The 18646-nt window shown below is 35.6% G+C and overlaps 1 protein-coding gene across 2 annotated transcripts; it reads left to right on the forward strand.

The window, feature by feature from the left end:
• The first annotated feature begins 2744 nt into the window (after nucleotides 1–2744).
• Nucleotides 2745–18118, forward strand: LOC100803679 (acetyl-CoA carboxylase 1). 2 transcript variants are annotated; one of them, XM_003526545.5, is made up of 32 exons: nucleotides 2745–3359; nucleotides 4172–4543; nucleotides 4913–5119; nucleotides 5198–5359; nucleotides 5579–5671; nucleotides 5760–5855; nucleotides 5937–6110; nucleotides 6519–6612; nucleotides 6956–7143; nucleotides 7224–7274; nucleotides 7347–7386; nucleotides 8713–8837; nucleotides 8921–9037; nucleotides 9131–9205; nucleotides 9297–9353; nucleotides 9482–9586; nucleotides 10308–10394; nucleotides 10477–10668; nucleotides 10748–10936; nucleotides 11096–11206; nucleotides 11293–11379; nucleotides 11462–11638; nucleotides 12058–12135; nucleotides 12235–12357; nucleotides 12544–12813; nucleotides 12932–13272; nucleotides 13551–13788; nucleotides 13887–14242; nucleotides 14336–14549; nucleotides 15188–15364; nucleotides 15501–17654; nucleotides 17761–18118. In XM_003526545.5, exons 2-32 carry the CDS (start codon nucleotides 4196–4198, stop codon nucleotides 17815–17817), a joined length of 6783 nt encoding a protein of 2260 aa, XP_003526593.1. In that variant the 5' UTR covers nucleotides 2745–3359; nucleotides 4172–4195; the 3' UTR covers nucleotides 17818–18118. The 2 variants fall into 2 exon arrangements, with proteins under 2 accessions (XP_003526593.1, XP_040872326.1); XM_041016392.1 differs by lacking the exon at nucleotides 2745–3359 and adding an exon at nucleotides 3733–3882.
• The last annotated feature ends 528 nt before the right edge of the window (nucleotides 18119–18646 follow it).

The raw sequence follows: 18646 nt of genomic DNA on the forward strand, positions 1-18646 counted from the left end.
CGTTAGTTGACCTAAACTTGTGTTAAAGTGACACCCTCTACTCTTCTTGAAACATGGTGCAATTGATAATCCGAAGCTTCTTCACTTATAACTTGGTCCTAAATTCAAATAGCATGATTGACACTTGTTGAAGAATTCTCTTTGATTTGCACCACCTATGAGCTTATTTTAATTTAAAGAAATTAAGGTTTAATAAGGTGAAAATTCTAGGATTGTGGCCACCTCTTGTCTAGCCAAGGAGTTGCACAATGTTTCTTATGTTGGTGTATCTTAATTCTAATTTTAATTAGGTATAATGACACCATCAATTGTTGTTATTAATATTAGTTTTAATTAAATTTAATGACACCATCAATTGTTATTATTGGTGATCATTTCATCTTCTCAATTGTGCAACCAACTTGATGTCATTCTTATTTATAGGCGACACATTTTCTAATAAAAAAGGACAAAGCTTGAATTTGAGTTTTAATCACCTTAAATTTCTTTAGTTAATTTTGTGATTCAAGAAATTGGTTTATTAAGGAACACCACCTTGTGTGTGGTATTAATTCCGGAGGAGTGATTCTTCCAACCATCTTCTTCATTCTCCTTATCCATTTCATTTTCTAAATTTCATACAAGAAAAAAAAACTTTAAAGATCCATCTTCAACCCTTATGCAAATGGATTTACATCACAAAATTTATGAAACACGCGTGCATGATGTATTTGAAGTATTTGAAAATTTAATTAAGTTGTTAATCTTATATATAGTATTTATAAAATTAACCCATTGACAAGAGTTAATAAAATCATTTGGTTACAAACTACAATTATTTATAATTTTTAAAATAATAATAACAATAATAACATTATAAAAAAACTATTTGAAAGAAAAATAAATAATACTCAAATATTTTATCTAAAAAAAGCAAAAAATTAATTATCCCTACAATAAATATTATAAAAGAAGAGAATATTTTATTAAAACATAAAAAGATAAATAACATACAAATGATATTATATATATTTAATTAAATTTTTAAAATGAAAATAACTACTTAATATTAATATTTTATAGCACTACCTAATAAAAGAAAGCAAATTGAAAAAAATGGGTGGAGATGCGGTAGGTCCGTCAGGGAATATATGAAATATGAAATATTTTTAATTTGTTTGGAGGAAGAAATTATTGGGAAGATGAAACAGGGACGTTTGCCAGCCTACATGGACCCTTTTCTTGTCAACATTGCAATTTTGGAGAGAAAAAAAGATTGTTTGTCCAATCGACATGTGCAACACTTAAATCGAGCTTTGGAATGATTATATATATGCGCCAAGAAAAAAAATAAAAATCCATTCAACGTGAGACCTAAGAACAACCACATTTAAACTGTGTAGATTACCAAAATCAAACTGGTCATCACCTACCCACTTTGTAACATAAAAAAAAGGTTAAATCTTCAACAAAGTAAACAGAACAATTCTTATTGTACTTCATACCCCTTTGGTTCAAAACTATCATGAGTTTCCAAAGTTCTGCGTTTTGAGTCAATTCATCTTGTTTGAGCCCCTGTTCTTCTAACTCGTGAAATACTATGTGACAAAATTGATAAGTTTGACTTTTTGTGTCATTCATCGCCCCACTTTTCCCATTAAATTAAAGCCAAAATAAAGGGCGGTAGACATGTGAGGATGTCATGAATAAACCTAACCCCCAACCATAACCGAAGCCATAATTTATTGAAATGCTATCTCTGCTTATATGCGTCAATATAAACAAATAAAAATAAAGTCCTAACGGAGTAACCCTAGTTACAATTTTATCCATACAAAGAATGACAATGACAACCTCTTTTTTTTTTTTTCTTCTTTTTGACAGAAGTAGTGCAAGAAATTATTTCTTATATTATCGTATATGTTATTAAACAGTGCTAATCTTTTTCCATCACCATCTTTCGTTATTTATACACTACTAATGACCATTAAAATATTAAATTTATAGTTTGGTAGAAAAAAAAATAGACAAATGTAAATTCGTCTCATTTGAAGGCAAACACGTGCAATAAACGTACTAAATGTTATTTTTTAATCTGAGTTTAGTTTTTAATATATTATGTAAATTAACAATCGTTTTAAATCTAATTAAAAATAATTATTATAAAATGATAATTTACAATTAGATAATTAGATGACCGAATACAGTACATTTTAATTGATTTTTCTTATTTGGTAAATGTAGTCATATGGTATTCATTAAGATAGAAATTGGATGCAATTTCTCATATTTTCTTTATGCTAATATTATTTAATTAAAATCAGAGTTTCACCTTGGAAACTTTGCTCATATTTAGTTAATATAAATATTAAAAAAGAGAAAATAAATTATGTATTACAAATATAAAATAATTTTATATCATCATTTAATTACAACTTATCATATATAATAAATTTATTAATTTTTATGATAATTACTTCAAAAATCATATAAATAATGATTTGTGATTAAATAAAGAAAATAATTTTTTTAATAAATAAGAAAAAGAAAAAAATGAAAGGAAATTTTTGTAGCCTTAAAAAATGGATTGTTATTTATTAATTATAACTCGAATTAACATGATGATATCTGGATGTGGAAACAGACAGTTTTAAATAAAATAATAGTAAAAAGGGATACAAGTAGGAGATGGTGGCTGCTGTGTTTGTTTGTTTGATGAAATAGGAGGAAGCATCGCTTCCCATATTTGACTCATCTACTACTGATTATAAGGAAGAAGGGTTGGTGGACAAACATCACCACCCAACAAAACAAAACAAAACAACGCATAGTCAATAGAGGCACCTTATTCTACATGCTTATATGTATGTTATTGTTATGTGATGCATTGATGACGTGACATGCTCCTCCTCCTCCTACCTTAGCCAAACCCCCCAAATTCTTTGAACCATTTTTACTACTACAACTACAAGTAATTTATTCATTCTCACCACCCACTAAGAGAGAGAGAGTGAAAGGGGTAGCTGGGAACTACTACTTACTACTTCTACCGAGAGAGGTGTGGCAGAAGCAGGTACCACGTGCAGCTTTCATTGAAGAAAGAGAGTGATCCAACACTCCAACAGGTCCCAACCCAATACCAACACCAAACCTACCTCACTCACCCCATCCATCAAACCCTTTTGGTTTGGTTTTTTGCATGATCATCATCACTGATTGATCATCACCATTTACATGGACTAACCCAACAACTCACCTCTCAATTATAATTCACCTTCTTAGGCTCCCAATGCTTCTCCAACTCCCACCAATTTGCTAGAATAAAATTCAAAACAACAAAAACAGATTCTTGATTTCGTCCCCACAGCTTTCTTCCCAAGGTCTGTGCTTGTTTGTGACTGTTTCTCCTCCTTATTCTATCTGTGTTCCTTTGTTTGATTCATTCTCTTATCTTCATTTTTGTATTTTTATTTTATTTTTTACAACCCCTTTTACTGAAATGTTCAAAAGGTAGCTGAGTTCTATGTTGTTCGTGAGTTTAAGGAAAAGTCTTTGATGCCCTTTTGTTTAGAATTGGTTTTGGTGTGGAGGCTCCGATAGAAAAAAATGTCTTTTTGGCTAAATCGGAAGTTAGAGGGGCTAATTGATTGAAAAGGTAGCGTGTTATAATGAGATGCTGACCTTTTTTGTTTTTGTAATTGATGTTTTCGCCATACCGAAACTAAGAGTGAGAGAGAGTGAACTGCTAGGCTGTGTTTGTCTGTTTGTATCTTACAGTGAAAACTGCAGGCTTGGGAGGAATGGGTTTGTAATAGAATTTTACGGGTGAAATCCTGATTTGCCAAAATGAGTTAACCATTTGTGGTTGACCAAATCTGGAGTTACTTATCAAGTCCATATGTGGTTGGCCAAACAGAACTTAACAACTTTTTTTTATCTGTCTATTTTCTTTTACTTCATGTCAATCTTGCCAGTAAAAGTTTAGATGGATTTTGTACTGCTTAATTATATGCTTTATCTTGAGTTTCGTCTATATATAATAATTAATAAGCTGAACAAATGATTCTTCAAAAAGTTTCCAGAATTCCGTTACTGAACAAGCAATATAAATTGAAAAAAGAATCCTAATTCCTAATTGATTCTCATATGTCTTGAGCTGCTGGTAATCTATTTTTTATTGTGCTGTACATAGGAGACTTATTGAAGGAGCGCAATAATGGCTGACATTGGGCGTAGGAATGGATATGCAAACAGTGTACTACCAAATAGGCCACCTGCTGCAATATCTGAAGTAGATGAATTCTGCAATGCCCTTGGTGGAAACAGGCCAATTCATAGTATATTAATTGCAAATAATGGAATGGCAGCAGTCAAGTTTATACGTAGTGTTAGGAGCTGGGCCTATGAGACATTTGGCTCAGAGAAAGCCATCTTGTTGGTTGCCATGGCTACTCCAGAGGACATGAGAATCAATGCAGAACATATCAGAATAGCTGATCAATTTGTGGAAGTACCTGGTGGGACCAATAACAATAACTATGCCAACGTGCAGCTTATTCTTGAGGTGTGATCTGTTGACTTTATGAGATTTTATACTTCAAGTAATTGTGATAGCAGTTTTTGTTAAGCAAAGTTGAAAGCGACAAAGTATGGATGGAAATTATACCTGGAAATGTTCATTTATATTTTTCTGCTTGTTATAAATGTTCATCGAGAAGAAACATAACGCTATCCCCCTCCCATGACATGAAATATTCATTCGATAAAAAAATGTATTGCATAATTTGTTCCTGTTGCCAAATATCTTTTTTGTTTCCTATAGTTCAATTCAGTTTGTTCTTGTCATTGTAGATTTTAGTGCTTATGTAGTAATGATTCTTTTGACCTATATAACTTATATAATCTGCTTACTGGCATGCAATGTACTGCCCAGATGGCTGAGATAACTCATGTTGATGCGGTGTGGCCTGGTTGGGGTCATGCATCAGAAAATCCTGAGCTTCCAGATGCATTAAAAGCAAAAGGAATTGTATTTCTTGGACCTCCTGCTATATCTATGGCTGCATTGGGGGATAAAATTGGTTCATCATTGATTGCTCAAGCAGCGGAAGTGCCTACCCTTCCATGGAGTGGTTCTCATGTAAATTTCCATCTCCCATTTTAGTGCCTTTCTTTTTTAAGGGATACCAGCTCATGACGTTGAAGTTTCTTCTTACAGGTGAAAATTCCGCCTGAAAGTTCCTTGATTACTATTCCTGATGAAATTTATCGGGAAGCATGTGTTTATACAACAGAGGAAGCAGTGGCAAGTTGTCAAGTTGTAGGATACCCTGCAATGATCAAGGCATCTTGGGGTGGTGGTGGTAAAGGAATAAGAAAGGTTTGCTTCTTGCATAATCAATACTGTAGCATTTAGAAAATCCTATAGCATTCATGCTGTTAATCTTGTAAGCTAATTTTGTCTTCCATGAGTATGTTAATTGTTTTCAAATTGAAAACTGCATAAATACCTATAAGAACAAGAAACTTTGTGCCAATCTTATTTTGGTATGATTTGTTTGGCAAAGTTTAGAAACTAATAGGCATATGGATTTTTTAGGTTCATAATGATGATGAGGTAAGGGCATTGTTCAAGCAAGTTCAAGGTGAAGTTCCGGGTTCACCCATATTTATAATGAAGGTTGCATCCCAGGTTAGATAATCCACTGATCTATGATCTGAATGAACATGATTCTTGGAGTCATGGTCGTATTCTGATTATCTATTTTGTTTCTAAGTAGAGCCGACATCTAGAAGTCCAGTTACTTTGTGATCAGTACGGAAATGTCGCAGCTTTGCATAGCCGTGATTGCAGTGTTCAAAGGAGGCACCAAAAGGTACAAAAACATTTTGTTGCCACACCAAATTTCCATGGTGAAATGAGTCTCATGAATGACCTAATCAATTGTCTGTAACAGATTATTGAGGAGGGGCCCATTACTGTAGCACCCATAGAAACAGTGAAAAAACTGGAACAGGCCGCTAGAAGGTTGGCTATATCTGTAAATTATGTTGGGGCGGCTACTGTTGAGTATCTTTATAGTATGGAAACTGGCGAGTACTACTTTTTAGAGTTGAACCCTCGGCTACAGGTAACTACTGTTGACTAGATCGGTTCTATCTTTATTGTATGTTATAACCTTGGTTTTGACCTACATCACAATTATTTTGTTATCTCTTGTAACTTATTCTCCTTTTGACTTTTGTTCTCCATTTGATTATGATCAATATGCCAGTATTTTATTCTAAAACGGACATGGAAGTGAGTATTGCGTTTTTATGATAACACTTAGAATTTTTATGGTAACAGGCATTTGAGCCTAGTAATTATGTTTGGGAAATGCTTCTGTATATTTTTGGAGATTTTGTATGGATGGTGGTGGTGCTTGAAATCAGCTCTTCCCGTTTTCCAGACCCTGTTTTGTTTTTTTATGTTATTTCATTTTTCCTTTATTTTTGACAACATCAGTGATTGTTTTGCTATATTGATTGTTATATAGGTTGAACATCCTGTTACTGAGTGGATAGCAGAGATAAATCTGCCAGCAGCACAAGTTGCCATTGGGATGGGTGTTCCTCTCTGGCAAATTCCTGGTACTACTTCAGATATACTCTTTATGCTAAATTGTTCACTTGATTCCTATAATTGTCCCCATTTTAAGTTTTAGTCCCTGTACAAGGAAGTTGTAAGTTTTAGTCCCTACACATGCATAAAAGTTTAAGTTTTGGCCATTGTTGCTAACATTGGAGAATTTTTTGGCAGTGTGAAACTGCTACAAAAACTTCCTTACAGTGATAAATCGCCACAAAAATTAAAATGTGGGCAACTGTAGGGACCAAATGAATAGTGTAACCTATTCTTTACTATTATTTACTTTCTTCTTGTTTGCTATTTGATTTGATTTCTTACATGTATTTCATGTGTCTCATTTAATAGAGATAAGGCGTTTCTATGGGGTGGAACATGGTGGAGGGTATGATGCTTGGAGAAAAACATCCGTTTTAGCTACCCCTTTTGATTTTGACAAAGCACAATCTACAAGGCCAAAAGGTCATTGTGTGGCTGTGCGAGTAACTAGTGAGGACCCTGATGATGGTTTTAAGCCTACAAGTGGCAAAGTGCAGGTTAACTACAAGTCCAACAGCAATATCATCTTTTACTTCATTCATCCAGTAACTTGTACTGAGTTCAAGTATTTGTGCAGGAGCTTAACTTTAAAAGCAAGCCAAATGTGTGGGCGTACTTCTCTGTCAAGGTAAGTCTTCTGTTCTTCAATGCAGGCATAGATTAAATGTTGGGGTGCTAAATTTTTTTGGACTATTTGCAGTCTGGAGGAGGAATTCATGAATTCTCAGATTCACAGTTTGGTAAGTAGTAACTATTAATTAATTAAACAAATAATATTGATTTTCAAATGCTCAATATATCATTTTGATCTTCAATTGGGAAATTGCAGATTCCATAATATCATGTTGATATTGTTGGAATATCCACAATGCCTGCCTCAATTCCTGGGTGCAACTTATATATCTGTTGGAAAGTTCACTTAATGCCACTTGGTTTTAAGGTGGAATTTAACATGGTACTAGAGCCTATAGCCCATCATTGTGAATAACCTATTCCGGTAGGCATCACCTATTCTGGCAGGCATTTATGGAGGGGGGTGTTAGAAAGTCCTACATCGCCTGTCTCAATTCTTGGGGTGCAACTTATATACTAGTTGGACAACTTCACTAATTGGTTTTAAGATGGAAGCTAATGTGTATAGGTCTTTTTTTTCAGTTTTACCTAGTGCATATTCTTTCAGTGCATAATGAGCAATACATCTTGCCTTGGGCAATATGATTAATGTTTGCAAGAGCTAGGATGTACAGTTGGGTTTGGTGGGAGGTTGCAAAAACGGAAATTTAAATGCATTAGTCAATAGGATTTTTTTAATGAATATGAGATATAGTAAATACAGGTACTAGTTGATTTGCATGGATATGTGTGCATGTGCATTTGCTTGTGTATGTAAAATTGTTCTTCATAGGTTTCCACACATTTAAAGCAGCTGCATTGTTGATAATAGTGATCAATAATTTTTCCTCTTGTGACAATGATTTCTTAACATGCAATGGCTGTGTAATTGACAATTCATATTCATTGCCTTTTTATGTTGGTTGTCATACTTATAACTGTAATAGTGGTATTAAATGGACTATGTATCTCCAGTAGGTATATAAGGTGTAACAGCATTTGATGTATTTACTCGTAATTGTACAACTTTCTTTTCCTGTGTTATATAGGGATCTTTCTCTCTATGAATAAAACAAAAAGAAACATATTGAGTGGCGTTGTATAAATTGTGGGGGTGGAGAAGGAAAAAGGTTATGGGAATGGAGAGGAGTCTTTTAGATCACAGGAGCTAGGGAATAGGGATGATTATTATTGTGACTAGGGAGAAAAAAAAGCAAAATATCATGTCCACTCAAGGATTTCCCAGAATTAGTGAGAGCTTCTGATAATGATTTAGAAATATTGATTCTTGTGTTAAGTAATTTATATAACAAACTTCACTATTGGGGAATTTTTAACTGTAGGGTATCAATTCTCCGTAACATTCTTTCTTGTCCTTATATTCATGTATTTACACAATTCCCTTACGATAACTCACCTTATATTAGCTTTAATATCGTATCTTTTTACCTCAGGGCATGTTTTTGCTTTTGGAGAATCTAGGGCTTTAGCAATTGCAAATATGGTTCTGGGGCTGAAGGAGATTCAGATTCGGGGAGAAATCCGTACCAATGTTGATTACACCATTGATCTTCTGAATGTAAATTACTCACATGGTGACAAATTATTTTATAAAAGTTGTTTAACATGCTGAATTGACATTACCACAATATTTTATCTCAGGCTTCAGACTACAGAGAAAACAAAATTCACACAGGTTGGCTGGACAGTAGAATTGCAATGCGGGTTAGAGCAGAAAGGCCTGCCTGGTATCTTTCGGTCGTTGGAGGGGCACTCTATGTAAGCAACTTGTTTTTTATATTCTTTTCTCTTGGACTTTTGCTAGTTTCATATGGTGGAATTCATGACCTGCGCTTCTTCCAATTAATACAGAAAGCTTCTGCTAGCAGTGCAGCTTTGGTTTCAGATTATGTTGGTTATCTTGAAAAGGGACAAATCCCTCCCAAGGTATCGTGTCTAAATGGGAAGACCATATAGTTCTACTATGCATTTGAACCTTATTGTCTAGTGATTCTAATTTAGTTTATAATTATGACAGCACATATCTCTTGTCCATTCTCAAGTGTCCTTGAACATTGAAGGAAGCAAATATACGGTATTTATTCTTACAAATTTTAATTTGATGGGCACTTTCTGTTGTCTCCTTACCTTTGTTGAGACTTATGCTGCCATCATTGGCAATAATCAATTTGTGTAATTCATGTCTTGTAAAACTATTTCTAGATTGACATGATACGAGGTGGGTCTGGAAGTTATAGATTGAGAATGAATCAATCAGAGATAGAAGCAGAAATACATACTTTACGTGATGGAGGTTTGCTAATGCAGGCAAGTATTTGTTCTCTAAACAACCTATGTGTGTTTTTTTATTTTGTAGTTTTGCCCATAACAGTACTATTCATCATAGTCAACATTATGCTTATCTAAAAAAAAAAAAAAAAATCATAGTCAACATTATGGCATTCCATGGTTTGTGAACATTTTGCGTTACTATTTCATTCATCATTAGATTCTCTGTTATAGACATAAACTATTTCTGTTCTGACTTCTAAAATTTTACTATCATGATTAAATCGTTTAGCATAAACTGTTTTTGGATGTATTGTGCTTCTCCATCTGAGAAAATGTTATGCATGAAAAGTACTTCCTGTTTCTAGAGATGTTCAAACTTTTTTTGTGCCAAACCTTGGAAAGGAATGTGGGTATTTCAGTACAGATGATTTATGCATTATTTAATGATTCCATCATTTTATCACAGTTCAGACTCTGATCAAACCATATATGGAGAGAGATTTATTAAAGCATTTGATAATTCTTTAGTATGGATAGTCTGTGGTTGGTCAGTCTAGATAGAAATGATGTGTGCCTAAAGTGCATCTTTTTAATTCATGCTAGTTATAAACTTGAATATTATTGTGCTGCATCTATAACTTTATTCCAATTTAGCTAACACAGTGGTATTTTATCGATAACATCACTATTTTATAACTGGTCTGTTGTTCTATATCTGATTCTTGAGTTATTAACTAGCAGTTGCCAATTGTTACAGTTGGATGGAAACAGTCATGTAATATATGCAGAGGAAGAAGCAGCTGGAACTCGCCTTCTAATAGATGGAAGGACTTGCTTGCTTCAGGTGAAATGAGTTCAGTTTTACCTTAACTATTTCTTTTGTGGCTGAGGTAAGTTTCTAAACCTCTCTTTTTTTTTTTATGCAGAATGATCATGATCCATCAAAGTTGGTTGCGGAGACACCATGCAAGCTTCTGAGATATTTGGTTGCAGATGACAGTCATGTTGATGCTGACACACCATATGCTGAAGTTGAGGTCATGAAAATGTGCATGCCTCTTCTTTCGCCTGCTTCTGGGATTATTCATTTCAAAATGTCTGAAGGTCAAGCAATGCAGGTATATAGCATTCTATTCCACATTGGAAGTACAGGTGTTCATATTGAAAGAGATAATAAAATAGTATCACTGTTTGCAGGCTGGTGAACTTATAGCAAGGCTTGATCTGGATGATCCTTCAGCTGTAAGAAAGGCAGAACCCTTCACTGGGAGCTTCCCAGTTCTGGGACCTCCTACTGCAATTTCTGGTAAAGTTCATCAGAAATGCGCTGCAAGCTTAAATGCCGCACGGATGATTCTCTCTGGGTATGAGCACAATATTGATGAAGTGAGTAAATTCTTCGCCTTGGTTCATTAACATTGTAATTTTACAGCATTCGTAAGTGGTTGAGTCATCCGTTATTGATAGGAGATTTTTGGTTTCTATTATTATTATTATTATGAGACAATATGCTTGCCTTATTAACAAGATATACAACTATCTCAGGTTGTGCAAAGTTTGCTTAATTGCCTTGATAGTCCTGAATTGCCTTTCCTTCAATGGCAAGAGTGCTTGGCAGTTCTTGCAACCCGTCTTCCCAAAGAGCTAAAAAATGAGGTAAAGGGATACCCTGCCACCTTTTTTTCTCTGGTTTAATATCTTAAAAGTAATCTGAGCTGGTGTTGAACTATGTGGTTTTTCAGTTGGAATCAAAATATAAGGAGTTTGAGGGGATTTCAAGCTCCCAAATTGTTGATTTCCCTGCCAAATTATTGAAGGGAATTATTGAAGTGAGTTGCTTTCCCTGAATTTCTCATTCTGGTCTTTTCCCTTCTAATGTTAATAATTTATGGGGCATGTTTTACACTGCAGGCTCATCTTTCCTCCTGTCCCGACAAAGAAAAAGGAGCTCAAGAAAGACTAGTTGAACCTCTATTGAGTCTTGTTAAGTCTTATGAGGGTGGAAGAGAGAGCCATGCCCATATAATTGTTCAATCCCTATTTGATGAGTATCTTTCTGTTGAAGAATTATTTAGCGATAATATTCAGGTTATTATGATTATTCAACTGCTTGTACTAATATTATGTGGGTAAATCTGTTATGACCTTTTATGATTTCTACCCTCCAAAGTAGTTTTTTAATGGGTGATGTTAAAACTTACAAGAATCTTTGATACATTGATTTTCTGCATTACTATTTCTGGTTTTTACAAGATTCTGATAGATCATTATATATTTTTTCTTTCTCTAAATCAAATGATTTCTTTATTGTCTTGGGGTGGTGTATATAAAAACTGATCAACACATTTTAGTTTTCTTTTTTTGCCTGTTCATTCCAATGTACAAATGATTGGTTTATGATGCAACAAAATCTAAATCAGGAACTAAATAGCTCTTTTAATATAAAAGATGTTTTCTTTATCTTTTAGTTTTCTAGAATATTCATGTCCCTTTCCCTTGATGTCTAGGCTGATGTGATTGAACGTCTGCGTCTACAATACAAGAAAGATCTATTGAAGATTGTTGATATAGTGCTCTCTCATCAGGTATGAAATTTTATAACATGTTCTGTTGGGTGTTTTGCTTCCTGGATATCTTGTTGACATTATACTGCAATTAGATTAACTGCATTTTGTGATTTTCAGGGAATCAAGAGTAAAAATAAGCTGATCTTGCAACTGATGGATAAATTGGTTTACCCTAACCCTGTTGCCTATAGGGATCAGTTAATCCGTTTCTCTTTACTCAACCATACAAATTATTCTGAGGTTGGACATTACCCTGAGAAATTGAGTTCCAAGTTATATTTTTTGGACATACCATTTCTTCTACTGGGAGAGCATTGTGAATATATATCCTTCAATTATCTACTTTTGGTTTCATCTTGTGGATGATACTTTTACATCTTTGGAACATTTTGAGTGAAATCCTGATTTAAAATTTTCTTGATGCAGTTGGCTCTAAAGGCAAGTCAACTGCTGGAACAAACTAAATTAAGTGAACTTCGATCCAACATTGCTAGAAGTCTTTCCGAATTAGAGATGTTCACAGAGGATGGTGAAAATATTGATACACCCAAGAGGAAGAGTGCCATTAATGACCGAATGGAGGACCTTGTGAGTGCTCCTTTTGCAGTTGAAGATGCTCTCGTGGGTTTATTTGATCACAGTGATCACACCCTTCAGAGGAGGGTTGTGGAAAGTTATATACGTAGGCTCTATCAGGTATATCAGTTTTATGGCCAGTTCATACTTTTTTCCAACTGTGTTTTATTTTTCCTTGGGAGGTGGTGATGGAAGGGGATTATCACGTACTTTTCTAACTTCTAATATTCTCTATCAGCCATATCTTGTCAAAGGGAGTGCCAGGATGCAATGGCACAGATCTGGTCTTATTGCTACATGGGAGTTCTATGATGAGTACATTGAAAGGAAGAATGGGGTTGAAGACCAAAGTTTGAGTAAAACAGTGGAGGAGAAACATAGTGAGAAAAAGTGGGGAGTGATGGTTATAATTAAATCTCTTCAATTTTTGCCTGCAATTATCACTGCTGCATTGAGGGAGGCAACCAACAACCCTCACGAAGCACTTACAAGTGGTTCTGTGGAACCAGTTAACTATGGTAATATGATGCATATTGGATTAGTGGGCATCAACAACCAGATGAGTTTACTGCAAGACAGGTAAAGTTTCAGTAACTCCTCATATTAGTTTGAACTTTTTTTCCCCAAATTGTGGAAGAACTGATGGCTTAATAGCTTACATTTTATTTGAGATTTATAGAGTAGTTCTAGTCTTTTAGCTATTGGTTAGATGATTTAGGATCAATATGGGACCAATAAAATTAAAAAATTTGTTTTCTAGAAGAAAACTAAGTGTCCGGTGACTAATATGCTTTTTGTCGAGCTACTGATCTGAACCTCCTTCCTCTTCTTGACAAGCAATCTTTGGTGTTTTGCAGTGGTGATGAGGATCAAGCTCAAGAAAGAATCAATAAGTTAGCTAAAATACTCAAAGAGCAGGAAGTAGGCTCCACCATACGAGCTGCAGGTGTCGGTGTAATCAGCTGTATCATACAAAGGGATGAAGGGCGTGCCCCAATGAGGCACTCCTTTCACTGGTCAGAAGAAAAGCTTTACTATGCGGAGGAACCTCTGTTGCGTCATCTGGAACCTCCGCTATCCATTTATCTTGAATTGGTAAGTTATTTTTTTCAAGTCCCTTTACTTTATCAAGTGGAAAAAGCAAATTCCATTTATATGCTTGATCTTAAACTCAAACATTTGTCTGATTATAGGACAAACTTAAAGCCTATGAGAATATACGGTATACTCCATCTCGAGATCGTCAATGGCACCTCTACACAGTTGTGGATCACAAGCCACAACCAATTCAAAGAATGTTTCTTCGAACACTTGTAAGACAGCCGACAACAAATGAAGGATTTTCTTCATATCAAAGGCTGGATGCAGAAACATCTCGTACCCAATTGGCCATGTCCTTTACTTCAAGGAGCATTTTTAGGTCTTTGATGGCTGCAATGGAGGAGTTGGAACTTAATGCACACAATGTCAATATCAAATCTGAACATGCTCATATGTACCTATATATCATACGCGAACAACAAATAGATGATCTTGTGCCCTATCCCAAGTAATTATGGCTACAAATTTGTCCATATATATTCTTTTAGCATATGACCAAGAAGCATTTGTATTTGTCTTACATTTTGGATGTTAATTCCAGGAGAATTAACATAGAAGCTGGGAAAGAAGAAATAACAGTTGAGGCAGTCTTGGAAGAACTGGCACGGGAAATCCATTCATCTGTTGGTGTAAGAATGCATAGATTAGGGGTTGTTGTGTGGGAAATCAAGCTCTGGATGGCAGCCTGTGGACAGGCAAATGGTGCTTGGAGGGTCATTGTAAACAATGTGACTGGTCATACATGCACTGTACATGTAAGTCTTTATTTACTTGGAAATTTCAAGGAAATCTTTTCTGCATGCCACAACTTTTCCATTCAGCTTTCTAAAAGGTTTCTTTTGACAAGAAAAGTAGGTGTGAGACCCTTATAAGCATCAACAATAAACACTTCTGGGGAAAACTCTTTGTCTAAGAAACAGAAGATTGGTTATGCTAATAATTAGGAAGGAGCATTTTTCTATATATTTGATAGAGAAATGCTAATCTGCATCAAGTGCAAATACCATACTCCATACCTTTAAAGTATTTACTATCATGAAGCATTTCATAAATACAGATCATGTGAATTCATTTATTTGAGTTTCTTGAGAAGACCTGTGATGAAACCTTTTGATTGATAAGGCTCTTTGGGCAGGGAAAAAAGTCAAAAGAGTGATTTCTTTTTGATCAAGTGGAATGCTACTCTCTTTTCTTGATATCTTTAAAATTTGTTTAGTATTCACAAAGTGTGACCTTTAAGAAGTTAAAAAATATAAACAAGGACAGTGGTGATCTTCAGTTTGTACAAGTGAACAATATATTATCATTGATAGCTATATCTCACCTTCTGTATCGAGAGGATTATTAATGGGGACTATTTGTAATGATTCGATTCTTAATTGTATAATTTCAGCTATACCGAGAAAAGGAGGATACCATCACTCATAAAGTGGTATACAGTTCAGTATCGGTTAAGGGTCCACTGCATGGTGTGGCAGTGAATGAAAATTATCAACCTTTAGGAGTTATTGACCGAAAGCGTCTTTCAGCAAGAAAGAACAGCACCACATACTGCTATGATTTTCCTCTTGTAAGTTCTATTTACTGAGTTTAGTTGAAATATAGATTTCTTTTCTGTGTCTGTTTGTGTGTGTACCACTTTTTTGTAATGACCAGATGAAAAGACAAGTCAAACCATATTTCCTGAAGAGAAATAATTCTTGCAGGCATTTGAAACTGCCTTGGAACAGTCATGGGCAATCCAACAGCCAGGATTTCAAAGAGCCAAAGATAAAAATCTTTTAAAGGTAACAGAGCTTAAATTTGCAGATAAAGAAGGTAGCTGGGGTACTCCTCTTGTTCCTGTGGAGAATTACCCTGGGCTCAATGATGTTGGCATGGTAGCCTGGTTTATGGAAATGTGTACCCCTGAGTTCCCATCTGGAAGGACAATATTGGTTGTTGCAAATGATGTGACCTTCAAGGCTGGTTCTTTTGGCCCAAGAGAGGATGCATTCTTCCGTGCAGTAACTGATCTTGCATGTACAAAAAAACTACCTTTGATTTATTTAGCTGCAAATTCTGGTGCCCGTTTAGGTGTAGCTGAAGAAGTCAAATCCTGTTTCAGAGTTGGTTGGTCTGAGGAATCTAATCCTGAGAATGGCTTTCAGTATGTATATTTAACACCTGAGGATAATGCTCGGATTGGATCATCGGTGATAGCACATGAGTTAAAGCTTGAGAGTGGAGAAACCAGATGGGTTATAGATACCATTGTTGGCAAGGAGGATGGCCTTGGCGTTGAAAACTTGAGTGGAAGTGGGGCTATTGCTGGTGCTTATTCAAGGGCATACAAGGAAACTTTTACACTGACATATGTGACTGGTAGAACTGTTGGAATTGGAGCTTATCTTGCTAGGCTTGGGATGAGATGCATACAAAGGCTTGATCAGCCCATAATTCTTACTGGTTTTTCAGCATTAAACAAACTTCTTGGTCGGGAGGTTTACAGCTCTCACATGCAACTTGGTGGACCTAAAATCATGGCAACTAATGGAGTCGTTCATCTTACAGTTTCCGATGATCTTGAAGGTGTTTCTTCTATTTTGAAGTGGCTTAGCTACATTCCTTCTCATGTTGGCGGTGCACTTCCCATTGTAAAGCCACTTGATCCTCCAGAAAGACCAGTGGAGTATTTCCCAGAAAACTCGTGTGATCCTCGTGCTGCCATTTCTGGAACCTTGGATGGTAATGGAAGATGGCTGGGAGGAATTTTTGACAAAGACAGCTTTGTGGAGACACTAGAGGGATGGGCAAGAACAGTTGTTACAGGAAGGGCAAAGCTTGGAGGAATCCCTGTGGGAGTAGTTGCTGTAGAAACACAGACGGTAATGCAAATAATACCTGCTGATCCTGGCCAGCTTGATTCTCACGAGAGGGTTGTTCCTCAAGCCGGGCAAGTGTGGTTCCCTGATTCCGCAACCAAGACAGCCCAAGCAATATTGGATTTCAACAGAGAAGAGCTCCCGCTTTTCATTCTTGCAAACTGGAGAGGCTTTTCAGGAGGGCAAAGGGACCTTTTCGAAGGAATTCTTCAGGCTGGTTCCACTATTGTGGAGAACCTTAGAACATACAAGCAGCCCATATTTGTATATATCCCAATGATGGGCGAACTCCGTGGTGGGGCATGGGTGGTTGTTGACAGTAGAATCAATTCAGACCACATCGAAATGTATGCCGATCGAACAGCCAAAGGTAATGTCCTAGAGCCAGAAGGAATGATTGAGATCAAATTTAGAACAAGAGAATTGTTGGAGAGTATGGGTAGACTTGATCAGCAATTGATAACTCTGAAGGCAAAACTTCAGGAAGCCAAGAGTAGCAGGAACATTGTGGCCTTTGAATCCCTACAGCAGCAGATTAAATCACGCGAGAGACAACTTTTGCCTGTGTATACCCAGATAGCTACCAAGTTTGCTGAACTGCATGATACTTCCTTAAGAATGGCTGCCAAGGGTGTCATTAGAGAAGTTCTGGACTGGCGTAACTCCCGCTCTGTCTTTTACCAGAGACTGCACAGGAGAATTGGTGAGCAATCACTGATCAACAGTGTGAGAGATGCTGCTGGTGACCAATTGTCACATGCATCTGCAATGAACTTGCTCAAAGAATGGTATTTGAATTCCGATATTGCCAAAGGTAGAGAAGATGCTTGGTTGGATGATGAAGCCTTCTTCAGGTGGAAGGATATTCCTTCAAATTACGAGAATAAACTAAAGGAATTGCGTGTGCAGAAAGTGTTACTTCAATTGACAAATATTGGTGACTCAGCTCTAGATTTGCAAGCTCTACCTCAAGGTCTTGCTGCCCTTTTAAGCAAGGTAAAGCACTTGAACTTTTCATTTCTTTAGCTACGTTATTATTTGGTTATGTTAATTGTTTAAGGTTTATAACTTGGTTCATCATATCTTGTAAATTTTGGTGCAGTTGGAGCCATTAGGTCGCGTGAAGTTGACGGATGAACTTCGCAAGGTACTTGGTTAGAGGACCCTGTTTGTGTCTTTTAAATGTAACGCAATTATTTGTGTTGATTCCATTGGCTAAGTTGTTATCCCCAAGGGAAAGGAGGCAGTTGCATCCCTCATTGCTGAAGGGATCCGTTGCTTCAGAGTGTAAATGAAATGAGTCCTGGATGGTAATTAATTTATGCAGTTAGGGGATCACAACCAGCATCACCATGTTCCATCTATTTATTTGCTGGTTGATTGATTCTTTTCGTATAGTTGAATAAAATTATAATAATGTGTAACATTGTTTTTAATGCATAACGATTTTGGGTAGTCAATGTATGTTTTCCACAAAGTTTCAAATCACCAATGGCAGTTGATTTTAGGCAAATATTAATCAAGATTTTTCCAACAAGTTTTAATACATCTGATTGACGCATAGAATTAGAATTAGAATTTAACATTTTACTTTTACTTTCAATTTTACAAATTTGATATTGATTTAAAATTATATTGTTTACGTTTAAGTCGTGCGAACAATTATACTTTTAAGTTGGATTTTAACCATTAATTTGGATTTAAGATCTAGAGTTTGAAAATAAAATGAATGTAAAATATATAAAATGATGTTAAAATAGAGATAACAATTAATGTTATTTTAAACTCTTAAAAAGACAAATAAATACTTATTTAGCTATTTAGGGATTCACCTCCCAACATCTATCCCAACAATAGCTGACCAATTGCACGTTGATAGTGCCTTGATGCATATCTTCCACATCTTTTACCGCAGTCCCTCTCATTCTAGCTATATGCATATCTTTGCATAGTGGTTCGGATAAATCCGACGTTAATTTTCACGGTAT

Source organism: Glycine max, chromosome 6 (genome assembly GCF_000004515.6).
Source record: "Glycine max cultivar Williams 82 chromosome 6, Glycine_max_v4.0, whole genome shotgun sequence".
Lineage (NCBI taxonomy): Eukaryota > Viridiplantae > Streptophyta > Magnoliopsida > Fabales > Fabaceae > Glycine > Glycine max.